Source organism: Amblyomma americanum, chromosome 3 (genome assembly GCF_052857255.1).
Source record: "Amblyomma americanum isolate KBUSLIRL-KWMA chromosome 3, ASM5285725v1, whole genome shotgun sequence".
Taxonomy (NCBI): Eukaryota; Metazoa; Arthropoda; class Arachnida; order Ixodida; family Ixodidae; genus Amblyomma; species Amblyomma americanum.
In genome coordinates, this window is record NC_135499.1 from 118,329,600 (window position 1) to 118,351,733 (window position 22,134).

The 22,134-nt window shown below is 46.6% G+C and overlaps 1 protein-coding gene across 1 annotated transcript in view; it reads left to right on the forward strand.

Annotated features, from left to right (window-relative positions):
- The window catches only part of LOC144124838 (transmembrane 9 superfamily member 2-like), a 58,184-nt gene that overhangs the window by 15,897 nt on the left and 20,153 nt on the right, over positions 1-22,134 (forward strand). Inside the window, exons 6-12 of the mRNA XM_077657742.1 lie at positions 148-265; positions 1,522-1,601; positions 3,706-3,814; positions 8,098-8,230; positions 10,761-10,822; positions 15,501-15,558; positions 21,040-21,257. Coding sequence (XP_077513868.1) covers positions 148-265; positions 1,522-1,601; positions 3,706-3,814; positions 8,098-8,230; positions 10,761-10,822; positions 15,501-15,558; positions 21,040-21,257 — 778 coding nt within the window. The remainder of the gene's footprint in view (positions 1-147; positions 266-1,521; positions 1,602-3,705; positions 3,815-8,097; positions 8,231-10,760; positions 10,823-15,500; positions 15,559-21,039; positions 21,258-22,134) is intronic.

The window sequence follows — 22,134 nt, forward strand, 5'->3', positions numbered from 1 at the left end:
GGCACATAAATGTTGATAGTTATCTTATTTATGAAAGTATGACAAAGAAATTTTCGGAGCTAGCTCTGTGGGCAAGAACTCTTGTCTTTGCACACTTGCGTGTCAAATATACTTTGTCTCTGTATAATTATTGCTCACTGTGCACAGCATCAAGCACAAGAGTGACGACAGGCCGATGTGTGACTCCACAGAGCACCTCACCTTGAGCCTCAAAGATAAAGATGCAGCCTTCAACATCACCTACACTTACAGTGTCACCTTCGTGGTGAGTCTCACTTCTCTCTGTCACTGCTTCTTGTAAATGTGGGAAGAAATTGAGTGAAAGCCGGGAAGGCGGAACTAGCAGAAAGGAGTGCATGCTTGTTTTCTACCTCGTGAGCACTTTGTGCTGTGACTGCAGAGTCAAGTGCAAGAGAGGCCCATTTTCTGGTGTGTTGCAAATGCTGTATGATGATGCATGTATGCCAGAAGTCATAGCAGTTGCAAAACTTGACCTCAGTATCTGGTCATCTTTCATAGCTGATATCCGATAGTGTGCCTACGGCAGTGCTTCCTGATAGCGAGAAAGAGCAGCTGTGCCCATCAACAGTTAGCAGTGCTGCATTACTTTTTTTGCAGTTCATCTGCTTGACAACAGGTGACAAGTGACTAAATTCCCTGCTGATCAGGGTTTCATTGTATTTTTCTTGTTTTTTTCTCACTGAAACACGAAATTCGCCAGGTCTCTTTCTCTTGTTTTTTGCAGCTCGCGCAATCCTTGTTGCCTGCCAGAGGCAGGTTATTGCTCATAGAGGCGCGTGCTGCCTTTCTGAAAGCCTAGTTCAAATTAGTGGTGCCCCTGTTGTTGCTTCAGTGCAGCTACATTGCCGTCACCTGTGCAGAATATGCACTTAAATAGTAATCATACGATTGTCGCTTTATCACAAGGAAATGCATGCCGTGTACACACCCTGTTCGCTTTTTGAGTTGGAAAATGACATCAGGTTGTTCTTGAGCGTGAGCCAGTTTCCTCAGAGACGTCACTTATGTGCTGTGTTGTCAAAAAGTAGCTTAGATGCTTTGGAAGAACTTGCGGAATTAACTGAGATAAATGCGTGAAATGTGCGCTTTTCTTGAGGCAGTGGCAAATTTGGCACAGGTGAATTGAATGCTGAGGAAAACATTTTGCATCACTGAATGAGTGGCACAGACTCCTGCTAGCTTGTCAAGCTGCATCTCTCGTTCAGCACCCAGGTGAATCTTCGGCAACCTGATAATCCTTGCAGATGTGCAGTCATATGCTGCCACCCCCTTGCCTGAGGCAAGGTGCATTGAGTAGCTCGAGAATGAAGTACTGGCATCTGGTGTTGCACGTGGAAGATGTGCTGCTGTGTGAGTCTGATTCTCAGCTAGTCTAAGCGTACTTCTGAGGCCCATGACTACGTGCAGGCTCAGCGTGTTATGTTAGTACTGTGCAGTTCTGTAATCTGTAATGTGCAGTTATGCGGGTGTTGATGTTTCCCTGCTTGTTTCATTTTGCAGAGGAACGACCATGTCCGCTGGTCATCCAGGTGGGACTACATCCTTGAGTCTCTGCCACAGACCAACATCCAGTGGTTCAGGTGAGCACCTCGCTCACTCTTCATCACCTCTTGCTTGTAAAACAGAGATGTGGCTTACAAAGCTGTAAGAGAGCCTCGATTACAAGACCTTCAGGGGACCATGTGAAACTGTTTTATAATCTGGGCGTCATGTAATCGAAAATCTTGCACAACTGATGCATTCATGTAATAATTGCGTCCGTTACTCTGGCTTCAAAGATTAATTAAGGTTCTTTTCCCTGTGTATTATAAAAACGCCTGTTTTCATTTTGTAAGAATAAATTCTGAGACTGCGCGCAGCCAGCCTTTCGGCTGGCTACCATGGCAGCGACATGTCTTTCTGTTCAGAATTCCTCTAGAACTGCTGTCACTTCGCAGCAGCAGTGTCTGTACTAGGAATTCGCGTCATAAAGGAAAAAATAAAACACTATGTTCGCCTGCGACGCGAATGTGCCAGCGGTGCGCTTTCTGCAGCGATGTGCAGCCCACTGGGTGACAGCATGCTATTCGCTCTTGGCTCGCTCTGTGTCGCTAGTCCTAACATGCTCCGCATTGAGCCACAACGGAATATGTTTTCGAACTAGCCACCAATGATCATAGAAGCATCATAAAAGCATCTAATCTTGTTGCCTGTACAGTAACTTATGCTGGTATGAACGTACAGCTGGTTTCTTCAATGCCTTTGTCAGCAAAATGCGCAGAAAAACGGATAGGTGAGCCCACACCGATGGCAGCAGGTCGCATGCGCAGAGTCTGAGTCGTCAGTAGAACCATCATTACAGGCCGTATTGCGCTTGATCGCATCGCTACGCACCTCCGTCTTGATTCCAATCTGGAAGAAACTTGATTCACATCACGTCTACCAATAAAGTGCTCCACCAGCATGTCTCATTCCAGACGGTTCCCGCTAGCCATCGTGCGAAGCGGGGCGTGCATATTTTTCTGTTGTATAACCAAGGCTTTTAATGCATTGTGCCTATGGGAGATTCGCCAGCCCCACACTAATTTTCCGCAAAATGCTGATCGCGGCATGAAAGGGGGACCCATAATAGGGGTTCCAGTGTAGTTGGATTAGAAGTCTAATTTTTTTCTGCACACTCAGATTCAGGGATTTTAAAAACAGGACAAACAGACTTGAGGTTGCTGCCCTGTTTGGAATAAAAAGGGGAGGGGGAGGACATTTTCTTAAAATTTTTTTTATATTTCATGTGGGGAACATACCAAAGGACAGTAGTCGATGGTTGCAGTGGCAGTTCTAATTGCTACTTAAAATTCAGTCAGAGGTCATACAGTGTAGTGCCGATAATTCTGACTTGCTTTATTCCTGTTTTGTGGATGATTCAATTTAACAGGAGTCCTGTTGAAATCTTAATATCCAATAGACCAGTAGCCGCAGCCACAGGCTGGCCACAAATTCGGAAACTCTTTAGAAGCATCGTAGGTCATAGAACTTGGCCTTCAAGGGAGGCCTTCCGACTGTCATCGCGCGTGCCATGGTGCATGCTTGCCAGATGGTGCACAGGCAACAAGTCATCATGCAACTGAGGCTTCTTGAGGGGTTTTTGAACTAAAGCTCGCCGTACCAGTCATGGTTCTACATAGCCCTCCTGCTGGAGGCCATCTGAATTAGCCAGTGTGAGCCCAGCAGCGTCCGGATTAAAGTGTGTCCGACACCATGGGAATTTGACAGGACCATGTCAGCTGTCCAAACTATGTGGATTACAGAATTACCAGTGATCGAACTATCAAGTTTTACTTTACTTGGTTTAATAATCACTGCTACTCTCCTTTGCTTTAGCAGTGGCTTGGCTGTATGCTTCCCGTGGGCTTCTCTGATTTGAGTGTTTGGGATGAGGTGGCTCAGGTCGAGAGATTTCCTTAAATACTAACTGATGTAAGGTGGCGCAGAGAAGGAAAAAAGAAACTGTCAGTTCCAGAGAAGTGAGAACAGTTCCTGGAAGAACATTGTTAGTATTTTGTACAAACTACCAACAAAGAATGTCGTAGGAAACAGAATGGTTGGAAAAACGGCATACATCATTAAGATGTGAGGTCGTCAGTACCTCACTATGACAGCTGACATGAGCATTGCTCATGTTGCACTTTCTCTCCTTTTTGCTTGCAGCATCATGAACAGCCTGATCATTGTGCTGTTCCTGACGGGCATGGTGGCCATGATTCTGCTGCGCACCCTGCACAAGGACATCGCTCGCTACAACCAGATGGACTCTGGGGTGCGTCTTCCCCCTACCTCTTTTCTTTCTGCTTTGACTCACTTTCTTCATCATGTCTGCTCGCTGAACACTGCCCCAGCGGGTTGCAATGTGTACAGTCAGGGGGGGGGGGCACTGTGTACAGCCCTGCACGCACTTTTATTGAGTGCACGAACAGCGCACTTCAGAGCGCCTTAGCTTTGTTTACAAGGCCTAGGAGCCGCCACGGTGAGCCAGTGGTTATGATGCTTGGCTGCTAGCCTGAAAGACGCGAATTTGATCCCGGCCGCAGTGGTCACATTTCGATGGAGACGAAATGCTAGAGGCCTGTGTACTGGGCAATGTCTGTGCACGTTAAAGAACCCCAGGTGGTCGAAATTATCCGGAGCCCTCCACTACGGAGTCCTTCATAGCCTGAGTCACCAAACGAAACCAAACCAACAAGTGGCCAAGGGCTTGGAACAGTATCCTGTTATGCATGTACCTTCTTATGGGTCAGGGTTCACTTCTCATGCCGCCAAGAGCCATGTGCAGCTCAGGGCTCAGTGTTGCACATCACCAAAGCACACCAGATTGCATTGTTCTAGTGCTCTGGACAAATGCATACTAACATGTGAGAGATAAATGAATACAGTTCAAGATGCAAGGAGTCCGGTAAGGAACCTTGTTATTGGGCCGCTGCTGGGCTTTCAGAAGTCGAACAGCTGTATCCAAAAAAGAAAAAGAAAAGATGTTTCAAAAGAAAAAAGTGATGGGTGGTGGTACAGCTGTGGCTGTTACTGCTTTGCCCCGGGGAAGAGTAATAAGTCTGTTAATCTTCCGCTATTGATGAGCTGTGCAGCTGTTGCTACCACTGTAGATAAAGCCCCATCAATTCGGACTTCAAAAGGCCAAGAAGGATGTCCAAATTATCTGAAGTTTGAATTATTTAATGGCTGGCTGGCTGGCTGATGTGCCGCCGATAGCAACTGTCACTGCTGGCTGGCACAAAGCTTGGATAGGCAAAACTGAAACTATGCGGCCGGGCTATATTTTGGCAGCTGGATCCTCTGAATGGCCACTCGCACCCCTTGCGTGGGCAAAATTGCACTACCTAGTCAGGCTTGAGGAGAGTGCTGTTTGCAAGATTGCTTGCTGTACCAGTCATACCTCGACCCAGCCCCCATCGGAAGCCTGTCTAAATTAACTGGTGTGAGCCCAGCTGTGTCGAATTAACGAGCATCCGACGCCATCGACTCATATGAATGTTAGTCAGGATTGCGTTAGCATTTTATTAATGGTTTTCCAAATTAACTGGGGATAAATTAACAAGGTGTTAATGTACTTCTACTAATATATTAGTGGTATTTCTCTATGCTTCATTTCTCATCACTGAGCCTCCTCTTTACTAGTGGAATGAACACGTTGTCACTTATGTCCCATTTTTTTAAAAATGTGATAGCATTAGAGTTGTCACACAAAAAACCCACTGGTATCAGACGAAATTAGCCTATTTGTCGAGAGAGGTCACGTCACCTAGTGATATCATCACAAGCTGCTCTGATGGGCTAACCTGATTGGTTGGAGAAAGTTTATGTGGCCTTGTGGCATCATCACAAGCTGCCCACTGTGGCAGGTGGCAACCTGGCCACCAGATTCTGAACAGCCTGTTCACCGTGGCAGGTGGCATTTAAATTAATGATTGGTCGAGAGAGGTCACATGGCCTTGTGATGTCATCACAACCTGCCCTAGGGGTTGTGAGCAACCTAGTTTGTAGTCAGCAACCTAGATAGTCAAAACAAAAAATCAGAAAAAAAACGGTAGTTTTATTTCATTTATTTCATCCTTAAAGGCCCGAAGGCATTACATAAGGAGGGGCTTACAAATGGTTTTGTGTAAATGCACTCATGATGAAAGCATAGGCACAATGAACTTAACACTGGAACTGTAAACACTAAAAAAAAAACTGAAAAAAGGAGGATCAAGCGGTTACAAGAAGGGTAAGAAAAAAGAAAAAAGCACAAAAATACAGGAAAAAGTACAGGGCAACTACAGGTTCACGTGTTCTGAAAATGACTAGTGAGTTTCGCGCAAAATGTTTTGCGATATTTGCATGAAACTATGTCGTTTAACAGGTCATTCCAATGGGTTATTGCGTCAGGAAAAAAAGAACTGCTCATTGCTAAAGTACGGCTCTTGATGCTGGCTATGGGGTGGCTGTGGCTGAGGCGACTGGAAGTTCGGATTGGTGGTTTCAGCAGGGGGTGCTTTGACGTCGGATAGTAAAAAAAGCTGTGTAGTAGGCAAAAGCGTGAAATAATGTGTCGTGACTCAAGTGTGGGGAGGGAGATAGAACGTTTTAGTGCAGTGATGCTAATTTCTTTAGTGTATTCAGAGGTGATAAAATGGGTCGCGCGGTTTTGGATGGCCTCAAGTTCGGCAGTGAGGTAGGCTTGAGAGGGATGCCAGATAGATGATGCAAATTCAAGTTTGGGACGAACAAATGTTAGGTAAGCAAGTTTTTTTACTTCGGGAGATGCTGATTTGAGGTTACGTCGTAGATAACCTAAGACACAGGAGGCATCTGAACATATTCTTTGGACATGGTTTACCCAAGATAATGAAGATGTCAGATGCAATCCAAGATACTTATATGATGTTGTTGGGAGAATCGGGACTGAGTTTATATTGTATGAATGATGAATAACTGCGCGTTTGCGAGACAGTGGCATTTATCAAGGTTTAAAGGTATCAGCCATGTGTCGCACCATGTGGCTATTGTGTCGATATCTTTTTGTAGCAGGTGACTATCGGTGGGATCACGAAGGGGGCTGTATATTACACAGTCGTCCGCGAACAGTCTTAATTTGGTGCTTGTGTTTAATGGAAGATCGTTGATGTAAATGAGGAATAGCAGTGGGGATAAGCCTGCCCCCTGTGGGGCACCTGATGAAACATCGGTAAGGGATGAGCGGTAGCCATTGCATGAAGTGAATTGCATGCGCCCATTTAAGAAATGATCAATCCAGGTTATTAGGGTATGAGGAATGCCTAGGGAGGAGAGTTTTGCGAGCAGGTGCGAATAAGGAACACGGTCGAAGGCTTTGGAAAAGTCTAAGAAAATAGGCTCTGTTTGAAGGTTATTGTCCATAAAGTGTAGGATGTCATGAGTGAATTCGGCCAACTGTGTTTCACAGGAATAGTGTTTTCGAAAACCGTGTTGGTGGGGATAAAATAAGTTAATTGAATCTAGATGGCTCATTAAGTTTGAAGATATAACATGTTCAAGTAATTTTGAAGGAATGCTGGTTAACGAAATGGGACGATAGTTGGAAGGATTTGTGCGGTCACCTTTTTTAAATATTGGAATGATTTCAGCTATCTTCCAGTCATCGGGGACTTCTCCGGATTCCAATGATTGGGTAAAAATTAGATGCAGGATTAGGCTTGAGACTGAACTAGTATTTTTCAGGAGTTTACTGTTTATATTAACGCAGCCAGCTGATGATGAAGTTTTGAGAGAACTGATTAAGTTCGCTATTCCTACTGGTGTGACTGTGACTTGTGGCATGGGTATTGCGGCGATGGCTGGCAAAAAATTGGGGCTGCTAGTTGCTGAGGAGAACACTGAACAGAAGTAATTAATGAGAATTGCCGCGCACTTATTACTGTCTATGGGCTCACGGTCAGCGTCAAGAAGCTTAATTCTACAGGATCGCAGTTTGGGCGAGAGAATACGCCAGAATGTATTAGGGTTTGTTTGGAGGATAGAATGTAAGTCGGAAGAAAAAAAACTTGAATTTGGCGGAGGCTAATTTTTTATTGTATTCTTTAGCGCATTGATAGTATCGCTCCCAAGTTTCAGACAGGTTATGTAAGTTAGCCTTACGATAGAGACGTTTTTCCTATTAAGAAGCCTTTTCAGGCCTCTATTGAACCATTCGTTGTTACAATCGGATTTTACAAGGAAGGACGGAATGTGTGCGTTTTTCAATGTGAGCATTGTAGTTTTATAAAGTTGCCAGTTGGCATTGACCGAGCGAGCAGAATAGGATTTAACAAAAGAGTTATAAAATTCTGATAATGCGAGGTTGATGGCATCGAATATATATAAAATATATATATGTATATAAACGTCAGCACTGTCATGGCATAGCAGATACTTGCTACTGATATTGCTGTTGATGGGCCAAAAATTGCAAAGAAACTGACCCAAACACACGCAGAAGTTGCAGGAGAAGCTGCGACAAATATCAAATCTAATGCTATGGCATTTCAATTTTTAGGATGACTTAAGCGTCTCCATATTTTTATTCTTTTGTAGGACGATGCCCAGGAGGAGTTTGGCTGGAAGCTGGTTCATGGCGATGTCTTCCGGACGCCACGCAGGGGCATGCTGCTGTCGGTATTCCTGGGCAGTGGCACGCAGATTTTCTTCATGACCTTCATCACACTTTGTGAGTGAATTTAGCTCACTGTCTTTTCTTTCTTTGTTTCGGTAGATGGATCTTCGAGTGAGATAAAGTAATGTTCTCTTTTTCCAAGTAGCACAATGAGCGTGCTCGCTGGCAGATGTACACATTTTGTGTATGGGCACCTGGAGTTCCAGGATGTGAAATTCGGGGTGTGTGTGTGTTCAAATGCTGTGAACAGTGGCAGGACACTGTTCACAGAAAAACTTGCTTTCCCTTGCTGTATTGTTTACTGTAAAAGCCCGGTAATTTGACCACCTTAGTTTGAAAGTCATGTCATTTGAAGTCCCTGCACGGTCACTGCGATTATGTACAGCAGACTAGTGCACTGCATGGGCTGTAAATATTGTCCTCGGCCCGATACTCTGTACCCACCTGTGCCCTACCTGGTTTCTCTAATACATGCCCGGGCCCGTCCCGAGCCCGAGGAAGCTTTCACCTACCCGACTTGGCCCGATAAGTGGGTGGGCCCGACTCCAGGAAAAACCATCCAGCGAAAACGAAATGCAGGAACATAGACTGGGCTTGGATATATTACACAATGAAGATGTCAACTCCTGTGGGCCCGATACTGTGCTGAAACTGAGCGTTAACGCTGTAGTATCTTATACAGTTAGTTTAAAAAGCTTTTGTAAAAAAAGGGCACAAAACAAATTAAAAAAGGCAGGAGTTGACAGACAAAAGAGAGGAGTCTCATAAATATTGTGCCGTACTTCATGTGAAAGGTACTTGGCACGAACACACAGACCGAAAGGAGAGGAACCACACTACGCGGGTGCTATGGGGTAAGCATTTATTGGATGCACCCCCCCCAAGGCCCAGATTTTCCTGCACGCTCAGCCTCCTCTATGCTCGTGGAAACCCAAACAGAAGAAATAATACTAAGATTATCAGGAAATATGAGACTCGTTAATATCGAGCATAGAACATTACAGAGCCAAGGCACATGCTGGGGAGAAGGTAAGTGTTACGCACTCTGATCTGAAAATTTGGCACCAAAATAAGAAGATTAATAAGTTTGCACTCTGGAAATAGTTGAAAACTGACTCTGTTTTGACCTGCCGTTCGTTAACCCCGCGAGAGCATAATAAGCGGGCGTTCAATGAAAGCACCGGTTCACTGTACAAGCCCGAGCGCGGCTCAGGTCCGTCAGTGATGTACAAGCCTCCAAACAAAAGCCCGGGCATTCTGGAGAGCAGTTATGCTGGGAGGGGAACAGGGTACCTGTCAGTATCGGTGTACAGTTGAGAAAAACTAGAGTATGTCATTGGTATGATCTTTATTAGCGTTACTGGGCTCTTTAGGCATGGAGGAGTTGTTGGCAGCGGTCGGTTAGCCCTGCCAGCCCTGGTATTTCTTTTGCATTTGTCTGTGTTCACTGCGCTGTCATGTGCTACTTCGATGGCACTCAGCTTTCTAATGTTTTTGGTCAACTTGTTCCCAACATGACTACCACAGAGCATTTGCCACTTCTAGAAGGTGGTTGGGAAAGTGTAGATGCCAAGATTCCTAAAAAATATGTAACACCTTCTGCAAGATGTGAATGGCATTGAGGGTCTTGTAAAGTTTTCCGCTTCTACTGGAGTAGCATTTTGGAGCTGAAAAATTAAGGTGGTTGTGGCCAGCTGCAGAATGTCGAGTTTGGAGTAGGTGAAGCTGTTTTCTCTTCTGCTAGATGCAGCTGCAGACATTCCGCTCATGTATGTATCCGAGTGTGATTCAGCGCTTGAAAAGTGACACAGGTTTTTGAGAGAGAAAAATTACAAAGGAAATTTATTTTTTGAAGTAATGTTTTCGAAATCTAAAGTTCTCCTCCAAGCCACCGCGGTGGCTCAGTGGTTATGGTACTCGGCTGCTGGCCCGAAAGACGCAGGTTCGATCCCGACCACCGCGGTTTAATTTCGATGGAGATCGAAATTCTAGAGGCCCGTGTACTGTGCGATGTAGGTGTACGTTAAAGAACTCCATGTGGTCGAAATTTCTGGAGCCCTTCACTACGGCGTCCCTCATAGCCTGAGTTGCTTTGGGACATTAAACCCTCATAAACCAAACCAAACCTGAAGCTGTCCTCCTCCCTATCTATGAAGCTTTTCTTTGCGTCAATATTTCAGATTCCATTTTATTGCATTTTCATTTCATTCATTTCATTTCATTGCAAACTGAATTCTTGCATAAGGTGGTCCAGAACTAATGGTTTCTTTCCAACCACAACTCCTGTTCACAGTCATGAATGCTACTACTTTGGGCTTGGTGTGCACCTTTGCCATTACCATGGCTTGGCAGTGACACTGTTCTAACTGTGGAGTACCAGTTATCAGCTGGTAGTTGGTGGTCACTGGCTCATGCCGTTAAGCTTCAGAAAAAAAAAGGTTCAGGATGGGAAGAGCACTTGACCTTGTCTGCCTTCTTCTTGAATGGACTTTGTCACGTGGTTCATGTCTGTAAGGTTGGCTCATTGCCAGCTGCTTTGCTGCCTGCCTGCCTGATAAGCCTGCTGCTTCCTTTTCATGTGCAGTGTTTGCCTGCCTGGGCTTCCTGTCGCCAGCCAACAGGGGCGCCCTCATGACCTGCGCTATGGTGAGTCATCACTCTAACTCAGTCATGAGCATCCGCATGTTTTTAAGTTCTTGTGTGTACACAGCCCCCTTCTCCTCCTCCTGCCAAGACGTGATCGTCATCTTGTGTATGTTGAGCATAATTTTCTCATTTTCCTCCTCCCCTTTATGGTAAAAGCTCGTTAATTCAAGCCCCTTTAATTCAGAAATCACTGGATAATTACAGCTCAGACCATTTATAACGTTACCGCTTATAGTGCGGGACCACATTATATGTGGCTTTTTGTGAAAAACCGCTTCGCTTCCCATAGAGTTCAATGTATTGGCTTACCGCTTGATATGCGGCAGCGTGTAACCAAAGACCGTGTATAGTGCGGCTTCTGGAAAGCCTGGCGTTCCGCGTACTGGCACAGGCCCGTGGGTACCGACGGGTGCGAGGAGCATGCTTTCCAGATTGCGCAAGAGGGGGGCAACAGGTGGGGTGGGGAAGAGTTGCCAACGTGGTCGGTGTGGTTCAAGGTAAGGCTGAAAGTAGGAAGGGATAGAAAAAAGCAGTAGAAGTCGCAAAGCAGGCGTTTTTCCTCTCCCTCACTGATGCGCCTCCGTTGAGCGCACTGATCAGGCAAAACTTTAAAAGCACGTGATGGCATGGCCAGACGAGCATGCTGGAGTGGCGGCCGAGGCGGCGGCGGCGGCGAGTGCATGGTATGACACTGCAAGCGCTGCTCGTGCCACGCGCACATGCGGCAGCATCGTGTCACGCCTGAGCCCATGAGCAAGATATGTGTCGTGGCGTGTAGTGAAAAATTGACAGCGTAAGCAAGTCAGCTGACAACGTGAACAAGTCTACCAGTCTGTGCTGTCTTCAGTTCCGATGGCATCTGCTCTTCCGAAAGCCAGGAAATGGAAAGCTCTCGAAACCAAGCAGAGCATTGTGAGGGACGTCGAGAGCGATTTGAAAAAGGCTACGGTGACAAAAAAGTATGGTGTTGCCAATGCTACTGTGTCCGCCATTTGAAAGAACAGCGACAAGCTGCTACAACAGCTGCAGGAAGATGTCGCCGCTTTATTTGAACGGCTTCGCGAGGTCTGGGCCCAGAGCATTCCTGTGAGCGGCTCGATATTGCAAGCCAAGGCCAGGCGCCTTGCAAACATTTTGGGTCATGGTGGTTTCAACCTATTGAATGGTTGGATTTGGCGTTTCAAGGACCGGCACGAGATAAGCTCGTCGTCGTCGTCACCGACCCCGACGGCGTTGTGTGTGAAGTAGCCGCCACAGATGAAGACATTGTGGCAGTGGTCTGTGGTTGCGATGAGCCTCTATCTGAGGATGAGCCTGATGAAGTGAGCGAAAGTGCAGCAGAATTTTCGAGCAAAGACGCGCTCGACTGTTGCCGCAAAGTGCACCTCTGCTGCTCAGACAAACTGCGCTCAGAGAGCAAGCGCTCAAGTGCCTCACTGTTTTTTAAGATGAAGTTATTAGCAACGCAGTTCAATCGCAGTGCCAGACTATAATAACGTTCTTTCATTCACTACGACGCTTCGACAAAAAGATAAAATAAACTTCTTTGTTGCTGTGATTGCAGTGTTGTGCATCTGCTGTTGTGAGGTGCACATTAAAAAGTAGGCTGGCATTCTGAAAACGCGAATGCATGGAAATCTACGTTCTGGTTACAGTGCAGTACCGCTTATAATGCAAATTTTCCCGACTCCCGCGGTATGCATTATAAGCGGCCATTCTGTATCTAGATAATTCGAACTACCACCTTTGTACCGGCCAGCTGCCATGTAAATCTATTACATTGGGCGCTCGCTAATTCAGGCGCTACGGGTCTCGCTCCGGTTAATTCGAATGGGCTTCCGAAGCAGGTCGCGTACAGGTGTGACTGGCACGACAAGAAATGATTGAAATATAGTCCTATTTAAAACCTGAGTTCCATGCTGCAGAGTAGCCTGTGCACTTATGGTGTGCACGTAATGGCAGGCATGATGATGAACGAATGACGTTAGACTAGTCCTACCGCTTAAGTTTTGGTTTCATTATTCTGAGCTTCGTACTAGCCCGCAGTGACATCGGCTCGATCAACCAGCACAGCTGGGCAACCTAACCCAGCTGAGCACTGTTTCGAATGCTGATTGCAGCGTCCCTGGAGTTTTTTCCCCCTCTCGCTGTTTTTGCGCCACTGAACCATTTCCTTTGCTTCTGACCTCATGGTTCTGTTCTCCAGCATGCCGAAACTGTGCACTCCTCATGTGCTGTTCGCTGTCTGTGCGGTGAAGCTTCCGCACACATGATGGTGCCACTTATGATTGGGTGTGACGGGGTGGCAGTGGAGCTCCACTGGTTTGCACTGTGAGGGATGCGAGAGGCTGTTAAAATTTTGGAGCAGTTATGTTTCGATGCTCTGGACAGTATGCACGCAATAAAGCATTGGTGAAAATGTGAAAAAAGTAGTCATTGATGAAGGAGGGAGGGAAAGAAGAAAGAGAAATAGGTGCCGTAGTGGAGGGCTCCGGCATAATTTCGACCACCTGGGGATCTTTAACGTGCACTGACATTGCACAGCACACGGGCGCCTTAGCGTTTTGCCTCCATAAAACGCAGCCGCCGCAGTCGAACCCGACCGCGGCGGCTGTGTTTTTATGGAGGTAAAACGCTAAGGCGCCCGTGTGCTGTGCGATGTCAGTGCACGTTAAAGATCCCCAGGTGGTCGAAATTATGCCGGAGCCCTCCACTACGGCACCTATTTCTCTTTCTTCTTTCACTCCCTCCTTCATCCCTTCCCTTACGGCGTGGTTCAAGTGTCCAACGATATGAGACAGATACTGCGCCATTTCCTTTCCCCCCAAAAAAACCACTTATTATTTAGTCATTGCTGTGTCGTTCTCATCTCGAACTCGAAACCGGGAAACGATTGCCTGGTCTTTCATCAAATAAATTTACCGTGATGCAAGCAGTTCTTGGCAGTTTTTCTGTGGTCATTCGATAATTCAAACTGAAAATAATCTTTTTCTGGTCTCTTGGACTTCAGATTAACGAGGTTTTTTTATGTACCCAAAAACAATAGTACTCAGCACTTCCTTCGCCATAAGAGAAAGATATTTATACCGACGCCAAGTCATACAAACATGCACGCTTGGTGTGTCGTGAGGTCATTGTGAAAACCCGTGTGCATTGGTCTGTGCTAGTCTTCTGTCTGATGCTGATCCTCCTCTTCTGTTGTTATACAACCTTTGTCCGTAAAGTTTCGAGACTGATTTATTTTCTTCTCTAGAAATGATTCCCCAAAACAAATGTTGGTGCGTATGTGTAACGCCATCTTTTCGGGCTAACCTGAGCTATTTATGTTAATTGCTGTGGCAGCCGCTAGATGGCACTGCATGTAGAAAATACGTTGTCACTAGTCGTCTGCGCATTCTACTGTGAGTGAATGTGGAGAGATGGATGTCCACCTTGAACAGCGTGTAAACATAAAATTCTGTGTGAAGCTTAGCAAGTCAGCCACACAGACGTATGAGCTCCTTCGTGGCACTTACGGCAATGAGACATTATCGCGGGCCCAGGTTTTCGAGTGGCACAAGAGGTTCGTTTCAGGGAGAACGTTGGTGGAAGACGACACATGGCAGGGGCGCCCTTCAACCTCGCGGAATGAAAACAACGTGGCTCAGATCTGGGAAATAATACAGCAAGACCGCACCTTTGCAGTCCGCATGCTATCACATGCTCTCGACATTAGTATGACAACATGCCACCAAATTTTGCCCGGGAACTTGGGGAAACGAAAGCTGAATGCCAGACTTGTGCCGCCCTCCCTCACACAGGACCAGAAGGACACGCGGGCATCAGTGAGCACTGATTTTCTCTCCGAGGCAGAGAAGGATGCTGCATTCATCAAGAGCATCATTGCTGAAGACGAAACATGGCGTTTTCAATACGATGCTTAAACAAAGAGGCAGAGCGCCGAATGGCGGCCCACAAGCTCTCCGGCGTCGAGAAAGGTGCGGCGACAAAAGACCAAAACAAAGACGATACCGATAGTTTTTTTCTATGCCAGAGGTGTCATACACCATGAGTTTGTCCCACCAGGGCAGATGGTGAATCGGGTTTTATATCTGCGTGCTCCAACACATGCATGATGCAATGCGATGCCGTTGCCCTGACTTTTCGGCATCTGGAGAACGGAGCCTTCTCCTTGATATTGCAGGGCCGCACACTGCTCTCAGCGTGACAAAATTTCTCGCCAAGTACAGCATTACTGTACTTCCCCATCCGCCATACTCACCTGACCTCTCCCCGTGCGATTTTTTCCTGTTTCCTCGTGTGAAGAGAGCCCAAAAGGTCGCTGAATGGGGAGCGTGGAGGCCGTTCAAGATGCCACGACAAAGGCGCTGACAGCCCTGCCAAAAGAAGTGTTTTCCATCTGTTTCCAAGACCTCAAGAAGCATCGGAAGCTGTGTATAGACTGCAAGGGAGACTATTTCGAAGGGGTGCTGCACAAATGATTTCAATGTTAAACGCATTTTTGTTAATGGACTCAGTCTCTGAACGTTACGAACAAAGGTTGTCACGAATACTGGGGCAGCAGGGTATGATTGTGTTGTGTGAACTCTGTAATATGTGTGCGAGTTCTACAAAAATATTTGTCTGATTACCTGTTTACAATTCTTTATGTTCTGCTTTGTACTTCTTCCTATTCCAGGTCCTGTTTGTGTGCCTTGGAACACCAGCTGGCTATGTCTCAGCTAGGATCTACAAATGTGAGTGATCTCTTATCCTACATCTTTGCCTTGGTGGATTTAGGGTGTTTATTGGGACATCAGGGCTGTGAAAAATGGCTTGCACTGGTGCACTGTAGGCAATAAATATGATTGCTTCAGATACTGTAAAAAAAAAAAAGCACAACATGACTGTTGGCAGTGATTTAAAAGGCTTGTCTAACTTAGTTACTTCAGATGTCCACTTGTAATTGATAGGTTTGCAAAAATTTTTCTTTTTGAGGGTGTGTTAATGCAGAAAAGTTTTTTTGATGTCTTCAGCCGTGTCATTTGGTGGGTTATACGATAGCAGTGAGCTACCGGAGCTGTTTCCTGGGCCTGCTGGCATGAAGAAAATTAGACATTCTAGTTCTCAGTCTAGTCTTATTCGCAGTCTTGACTCTTTGTTGGTCTTAGGGGAAGGAAAGGTGCGGTAACTGGCTCACTTTGTCGATAGACGCCCGAGTCGTGCCTTCAAGAGAGCTGTGCAGCTGCCTGTTGTGCAGAAACGCAAATGAGTGAAATGACAAACATGAATGCTGGCTAGCAGCTGTTTAGTAAGCGTCGGTGTTTTTTTTTTCCTCTCCACGCTGTTGAGGTGTCCACCAACAAAGCAAGGCAGTTACTGTCCCTTCCATTCCTTCAGAACCAGCAGAGAGTCTAGGCTGCAAATAAGACTAGACTGGAAGGTAGACTTACTAATTTGCTTCATGCAGGTGGGCCCCGTTCAGAATCTTGGCACCTCGTGTTGCAAGCTTCTGAAGGCCAGTGGAGGACGGCGCCAAGTTTGAACCTTAGATTCATGTATCAGTGGCACTCTGCTGCTGTTGGACAGTCTGTTCTCCGTGCCACTTATGCTGGGGCAATCTCTGTGGGCCTCTTATTTTTTTGCATCGACCAGCATGCAAGAGCTTAGGGTTTAGGATTTGATTAGGTATTGCACATCTTGTGGCGAATGTCTATCTTGATCTGGTATGTAAAACGGCAAGTTTGTTCCTAGTTCGCAAGTTTGCTCCCAGCTGCTGCATTTTCCCGGCTGCTATGTTTTCTTGAGCCAGTCCCATCTCCACGCTCCCATAGGAAATCATGCAATACAGACCCCGCTGTTGCTTAGCAACTGTGGTAGCATTCCCGCATGCTATGATGCTAATGTTGCTTCACAATAGCTCATTGCCGCATGCTGTCATTATGACAGTGTGTGTTTAGCATGCCAGAACAGCAATGGCAGACCGGCCAAAGCTGAACTCAGATTCTATTGGCAACTTCCGGCATGCTGCATTCACACCGATGCTGAGCACACTTTAAGGGCGCTGCAAGTCTCGATGCGGTTGTTCCATCACCAGGCAGGAGCGCAGACAATCCAAGGCGCGAAAATGATATTACAGTATTTACAAGATCGTAAGTTGACTCGAATGTAGGTCTCTTAAGCTTGGCCTTTAATAGTAGAACGCGCTAGTATTATGCTGCCACCGTCGCAAATTGTCGTCCGCTATCGGCTGCCGCATGCGGGCATGCGCGTGGGCACGTTCCAAAACAGAAATGTATTAGCCACTATACTACTCATTCACACTTGCGCCATCATCCTCACTAGTGCTGCTGTCGTGATAGCTGCTGTGGTCCCGCAGCACGTCGTTCTATCGTCGTCATGCAGCGAAATTCCGCACTTCGCAAACAGCCACACCACGACATTGCGTGGAACAACCGAAAATTTTGCCTCACTGCAGCTTCCACACCTTTATAACCCCTTGCAAACGTCGAATGTGCGGCCCGGCGTTCAGTTGTTCGTTTCTTTGGCGTAAAGAATGACATCCATCTTGAATGCAGCCGTGAACGAGCGCCAGATGCTTACCAGACCCGGGGCACAAATGACGATTGACGAAGCATTACATTAAAAACTTGTAAAACGCGGCCGGCAGTTGTCAAATGCATCAGAGTGAAAGAAATTACCGTATTTACACGGTTTGAAAATCCAAAGTGGGGGGTCGACTTAAAATCGAAACCAAAGCATCGCACCATAAATAAAGGCGAGACAAATGAGATACCAGGCATGCTACAGCGTGGTCGCATTTTTGCTGCGCAGCTCCGTCACATCGCTCTTGGTGCTGGCCTTGAGCAGCTGCTATGTCAACGCGCAGACCCGGCATCCCCACCTCTCGCGAGGCAGCCGATGGTGGCTGTCGGTAAGCAGCAAGCCGGCACCAGCCCACTCCCCACACGTGGCCTCAGATTGCGTCTGCTGATAAGCGGCGGCGGCCCGATAACGCATTTGTGTTCTACTCTTAATAGGTGTCGTCCAAGTTCTTTTTTTTTGTTGTTTACTTTCAACCGCGCACTCGGCACTCTAGGGAGCGTCGATAGTTGATGGAAGGGCCGCTGTTCCAATCATGGTGGCACTGCCACTCTCAACAGCAGTGGCGCCGGGGAGTGTCGGTAGCCGACGGAAGAGCCAACACTGCTCACGAGTAGCCGCGTAGTCTCTTTGGCGCTGACGCATTTGACTGCTGCCGGCCGCATTTCATAAGTTTTTAAGGCAGTGCTTCGTCTGTCGTCATTTTTGCTCCGGGTCCTGAACCAATCGGCGCTCGTTCACGGCTACTTTCAAGAAGACTGCCATTCTTTATGCCGAAGAAACGAACTGCACGCTGTTCGCAAGTTCGACGTTCGCAACGGGTGGTACAGGTGTGGCAACTGCAGCGAGGCAAAATTTTCAGCTGTTCCACGCGATATAGTGATGTGGCTGTTTGCGGAGTGCGGTATTTCGCTGCACGACAATGTTAGAACGACAAGCTGTGGGACCGCAGCAGTGATCAGGTCAGTGGCGCTAGTGAGGACGATAGCGCAAGTGTGGAGGAGTAGTCCAGTGACTAATACGTTTTCATTTTGGAATGTGTCCACGGGCACTCCCTTGCGCGGCAGCCGATAACAGCTGGCGATAAGCGGAGGCCGCAGGATAGTGCTATCGCGTTCTATTATTAAAGGCCAAGCATAAACGAACTCGATTTTTTTTTTTTTTTTTAGAAATGTGATGTGGTTGGGGGGGGGGGGGGGGGGGGGGGGGTGTCGACTTACATTCGAGTCGACTTATAATCTTGTAAATACGGTACGCGCGAGCGGCGTCGGCTCTTCCCATCAGCTACCGACACTCCCCGGCACCACTGCTGTTCCGAGTGGCGGTGCTATTCCTTCCTCCATGGGCGGTGCCGGAGCGATTGGAATAGCGGCCGTTTCATCAACTATTGACACTCCCTGGAGTGCGCAGTTGAAAGTAAAAAAAAAAATTAGTTGGGGGACGCTTAGGCTTCCCCTTTAGGAGTAGAATGCGATAGCGTTATCTGGCCGCTGCCGCATATCAGCAGCCGCAATCTGCAGCCACGTGTGAGGAGCGGGGGTGTGCTGGTTTGCTGCTTATCGACAGCCACCAGTGGCCACGCAGCACAGGTAGGGGGTGCCAGTTCTGCGGGCTGACATAGCAGCTGCTCAAAGCCAGCACCAAGAGCGATGAGATGGAGCCACGAAGCAAAAATGCAGCCACGCTGTAGCATCCCTGATATTTCATTTGGCTCGCCTTTATTTATGGTGCCATGCTTTGGTTGCGATTGTAAGTCGACCCCCCCCCACTTATAATTTTGAAGTTAAAAAAAACAAGGTCCACTTACCATCGTGTAAATATGGTATGCCATGCCACGCAGGTAGCGCTTTACTAGATACAGTTGCATGGGTCACCTCGACCCTATAATTTAGAGATAATTTTTAAAAACCGCTGCTTGGAATAGCTCACAACCGATGAGCGTGACACACCTCACCGCACATCCCCGTCCCCGATGACGTCAGTGGGCAGATGGGGTGAGCTTGAAGACTGGCTGTTGGGGCAGGGTTTGGGCAGTGAGGTGTGTCACCCGAATCAGTTGTGAGCTACTCCGAGCAGTGATTTTTAAAAATTATTTCTAAACTATAGGGTCCACGCAGAGCTTTCAAATGTGACTCGAATAGCCACAAAGACCACCTCTACCGATCTGTTGCATTAGAATATGCCCATCAAAATCATTTCAGGGTCTCTTTAAGGAGGACATGGCTCTCAAATCTAAGAAAATAGCCCACAAAAACGATTCCTTATATCATCCTATTCACTCATATGCCTTGTCTTATGACATATGCCTTGCCTTATATCATCCTATTCACTCATATGCTTTCCCGAAGTTTCTTTGCTGAAATTCACCGGGAAGTACTCTAAATGTACTCAAGAGAAAAGTCTACAACAGCTGTATCTTACTGGTACTCACCTACGGGGCAGAAACTTGGAGGCTAACCAAAAGGGTCCAGCTTAAATTAAGGACAATGCAGCGAGCCATGGAAAGAAAAATGTTAGGTGTAACGTTAAGAGACCGGAAGCGGGCAGAGTGGGTGAGGGAACAAATGTATGTTAGTGACATCCTAGTCGATGTCAAGAGGAAGAAATGTGCTTGGGCAGGGCATGTAATGCAAGGGCAAGATAACCGCTGGTCCTTAAAGGTAACGGAGTGGATTCCAAGAGAAGGCAAGCGTAGCAGGGTCGGCAGAAGGTTAGGTGGGCGGATGAGATTAGGAAGTTTGCAGGGATAGGGTGGGTGTAGCTGGCAAAGGACAGGGTTAATTGGAGAGACATGGGAGAGGCCTTTGCCCTGCAGTGGGTGTAGTCAGGCTGATGATGATGATGACCCTAAAAAATTGTTTTGGGAACCGTGGTGGCACTGCATATCAAAGACACTACAAAAATCGGTGTCTTTCTTTGTTCCGGTTTTCTGACTGGATGCATTACTTGTGAAGCAGATTTCTTCATGCCTCTTTTGCCTATTTTGACAGCGTTTGTTTTGTTGCACTCACAGAACTCCACTATATGTGATGACCATCATGGTTTTTTCATTTTGTTGGATTTTGGGCTTTTGGTGTGACATGTTGTTTGCAGCTTAGACATAGCTGTGCCAACTGCTTTGTAATAAATGAAAAGAATAAAATTTGTATTGAAAAAAAATCTTAGTTGCCATCACGTGTAGCATGCACTCAGAAATGTGGGGAATGTTGTGCCAGTCTTCTACTACATTCTGTCGAGTCTACAGGCTTTACACAAGGTGTAGGAGAGGAAAATTTGTAGAGTAAAAAGTTCTTCAGATATACATATTGCTGAAATTTTGTGCACCTAATTTTGAAAAAATAAAATCACTAATTGTGCGCAAAAACTTGGTGTCAAAAATATGAAAAGTTGTTATTGAAAGCCACCTCCCCCCTTAAGGAAAAAGAGACAGAATGTGCAGAGGGCAAAAAACCAGTGGGGGGCTCGAAAATGTGGACAGAATGTTCATTTTGTTCTAGCACTGGTACTGGATCACTCTTGAGGCATTACGGAGAAGTGCTGCAAAGAGCAGCCAGACTGCTCAAAATTGCCTTAGAACATGAGGGCCTCTCACTTGTGCTTTGATGCCTTCCTTTGTCTGTGCATGCACGCCACAGCATTTGGAGGAGAGCAGTGGAAGCTGAACGTGCTGCTCACTGCTCTGGTGTGCCCCGGCCTGGTGTTTGGTGTGTTCTTCGTTCTCAACCTGCTGCTGTGGGCCAAGGAGAGCTCGGCCGCCATTCCTTTCACCACACTGCTGGCACTTCTCGCCCTCTGGTTTGGCATCTCCCTGCCCCTGACCTTCGTGGGCGCCTACTTTGGCTTCAAGCGGAGAGTGCGTACATGTATTTGCGGTATTTTTTCCTGTTTTCAGTGGTGAGCTAGGGAGATGGACGTGTATGAGGACAGACTTTGCCCTTTGGCTGTGTTGCGGACAATTCAGAGCCACTTGTTAGCTGGTGGCTGAAGAGAAAGGCATGCTTATCTGCTAGCTGTTGCTTCTTTCACTGTGTTCCTTTTCGCCAATCCATGGAAGGTATGATTGAAGCACCTAGTGTTTCACATTTCTATTCTACGATTTACACGAAAAATTGCAGATTTTAGCATCTTTCGTGGAATTTTTTTAGGAGCCGCATTATTTTTTGTAATAATTTTTTGTGGACATCAGTAGGAGTGATAGAATGATAGGAGATTGATTATTTTATTCATCTGAATTTTTTTTTAAATTTGCAATCGTAACGAACTGAGTGGACATCAGTAGGCATGATATGATAGAATGATGGGAGTTTCATTATTTTATTTGTCCTGATACATTTGAAATTTATGATCTGGTAACAAATTAAGTTCTGGATATGCTTGGTTCCCGATGCTCTCAAGCAAGCTGGCGCGTCAAGTGTATTGGTTCTGGCAACAACACGCCCGCATGCGTCTGTGGGATGTCTCGATGCTCGTGCTGGTTGAAAGCTATTTTACTGTATTTGCATAAATATAACGCTAGTTTTTTTTCCTTGCATCATCTGCCTCAGAAAGCAGCTCAAGTCATATTTGGAGTCAAATTAAGCGTAAAGTGCAATCATTTCCTTCTCTTTTCTTTGAATACCCGCGGTGGGTTCACCCGCTAGGATTGTGAGATGGTAGGGAAAGCCAACCTCTCGATGACCCTGGCCACTGATGGGAAGCATGCGGCCGCTGCTGCGCAAAACACCGAAAGT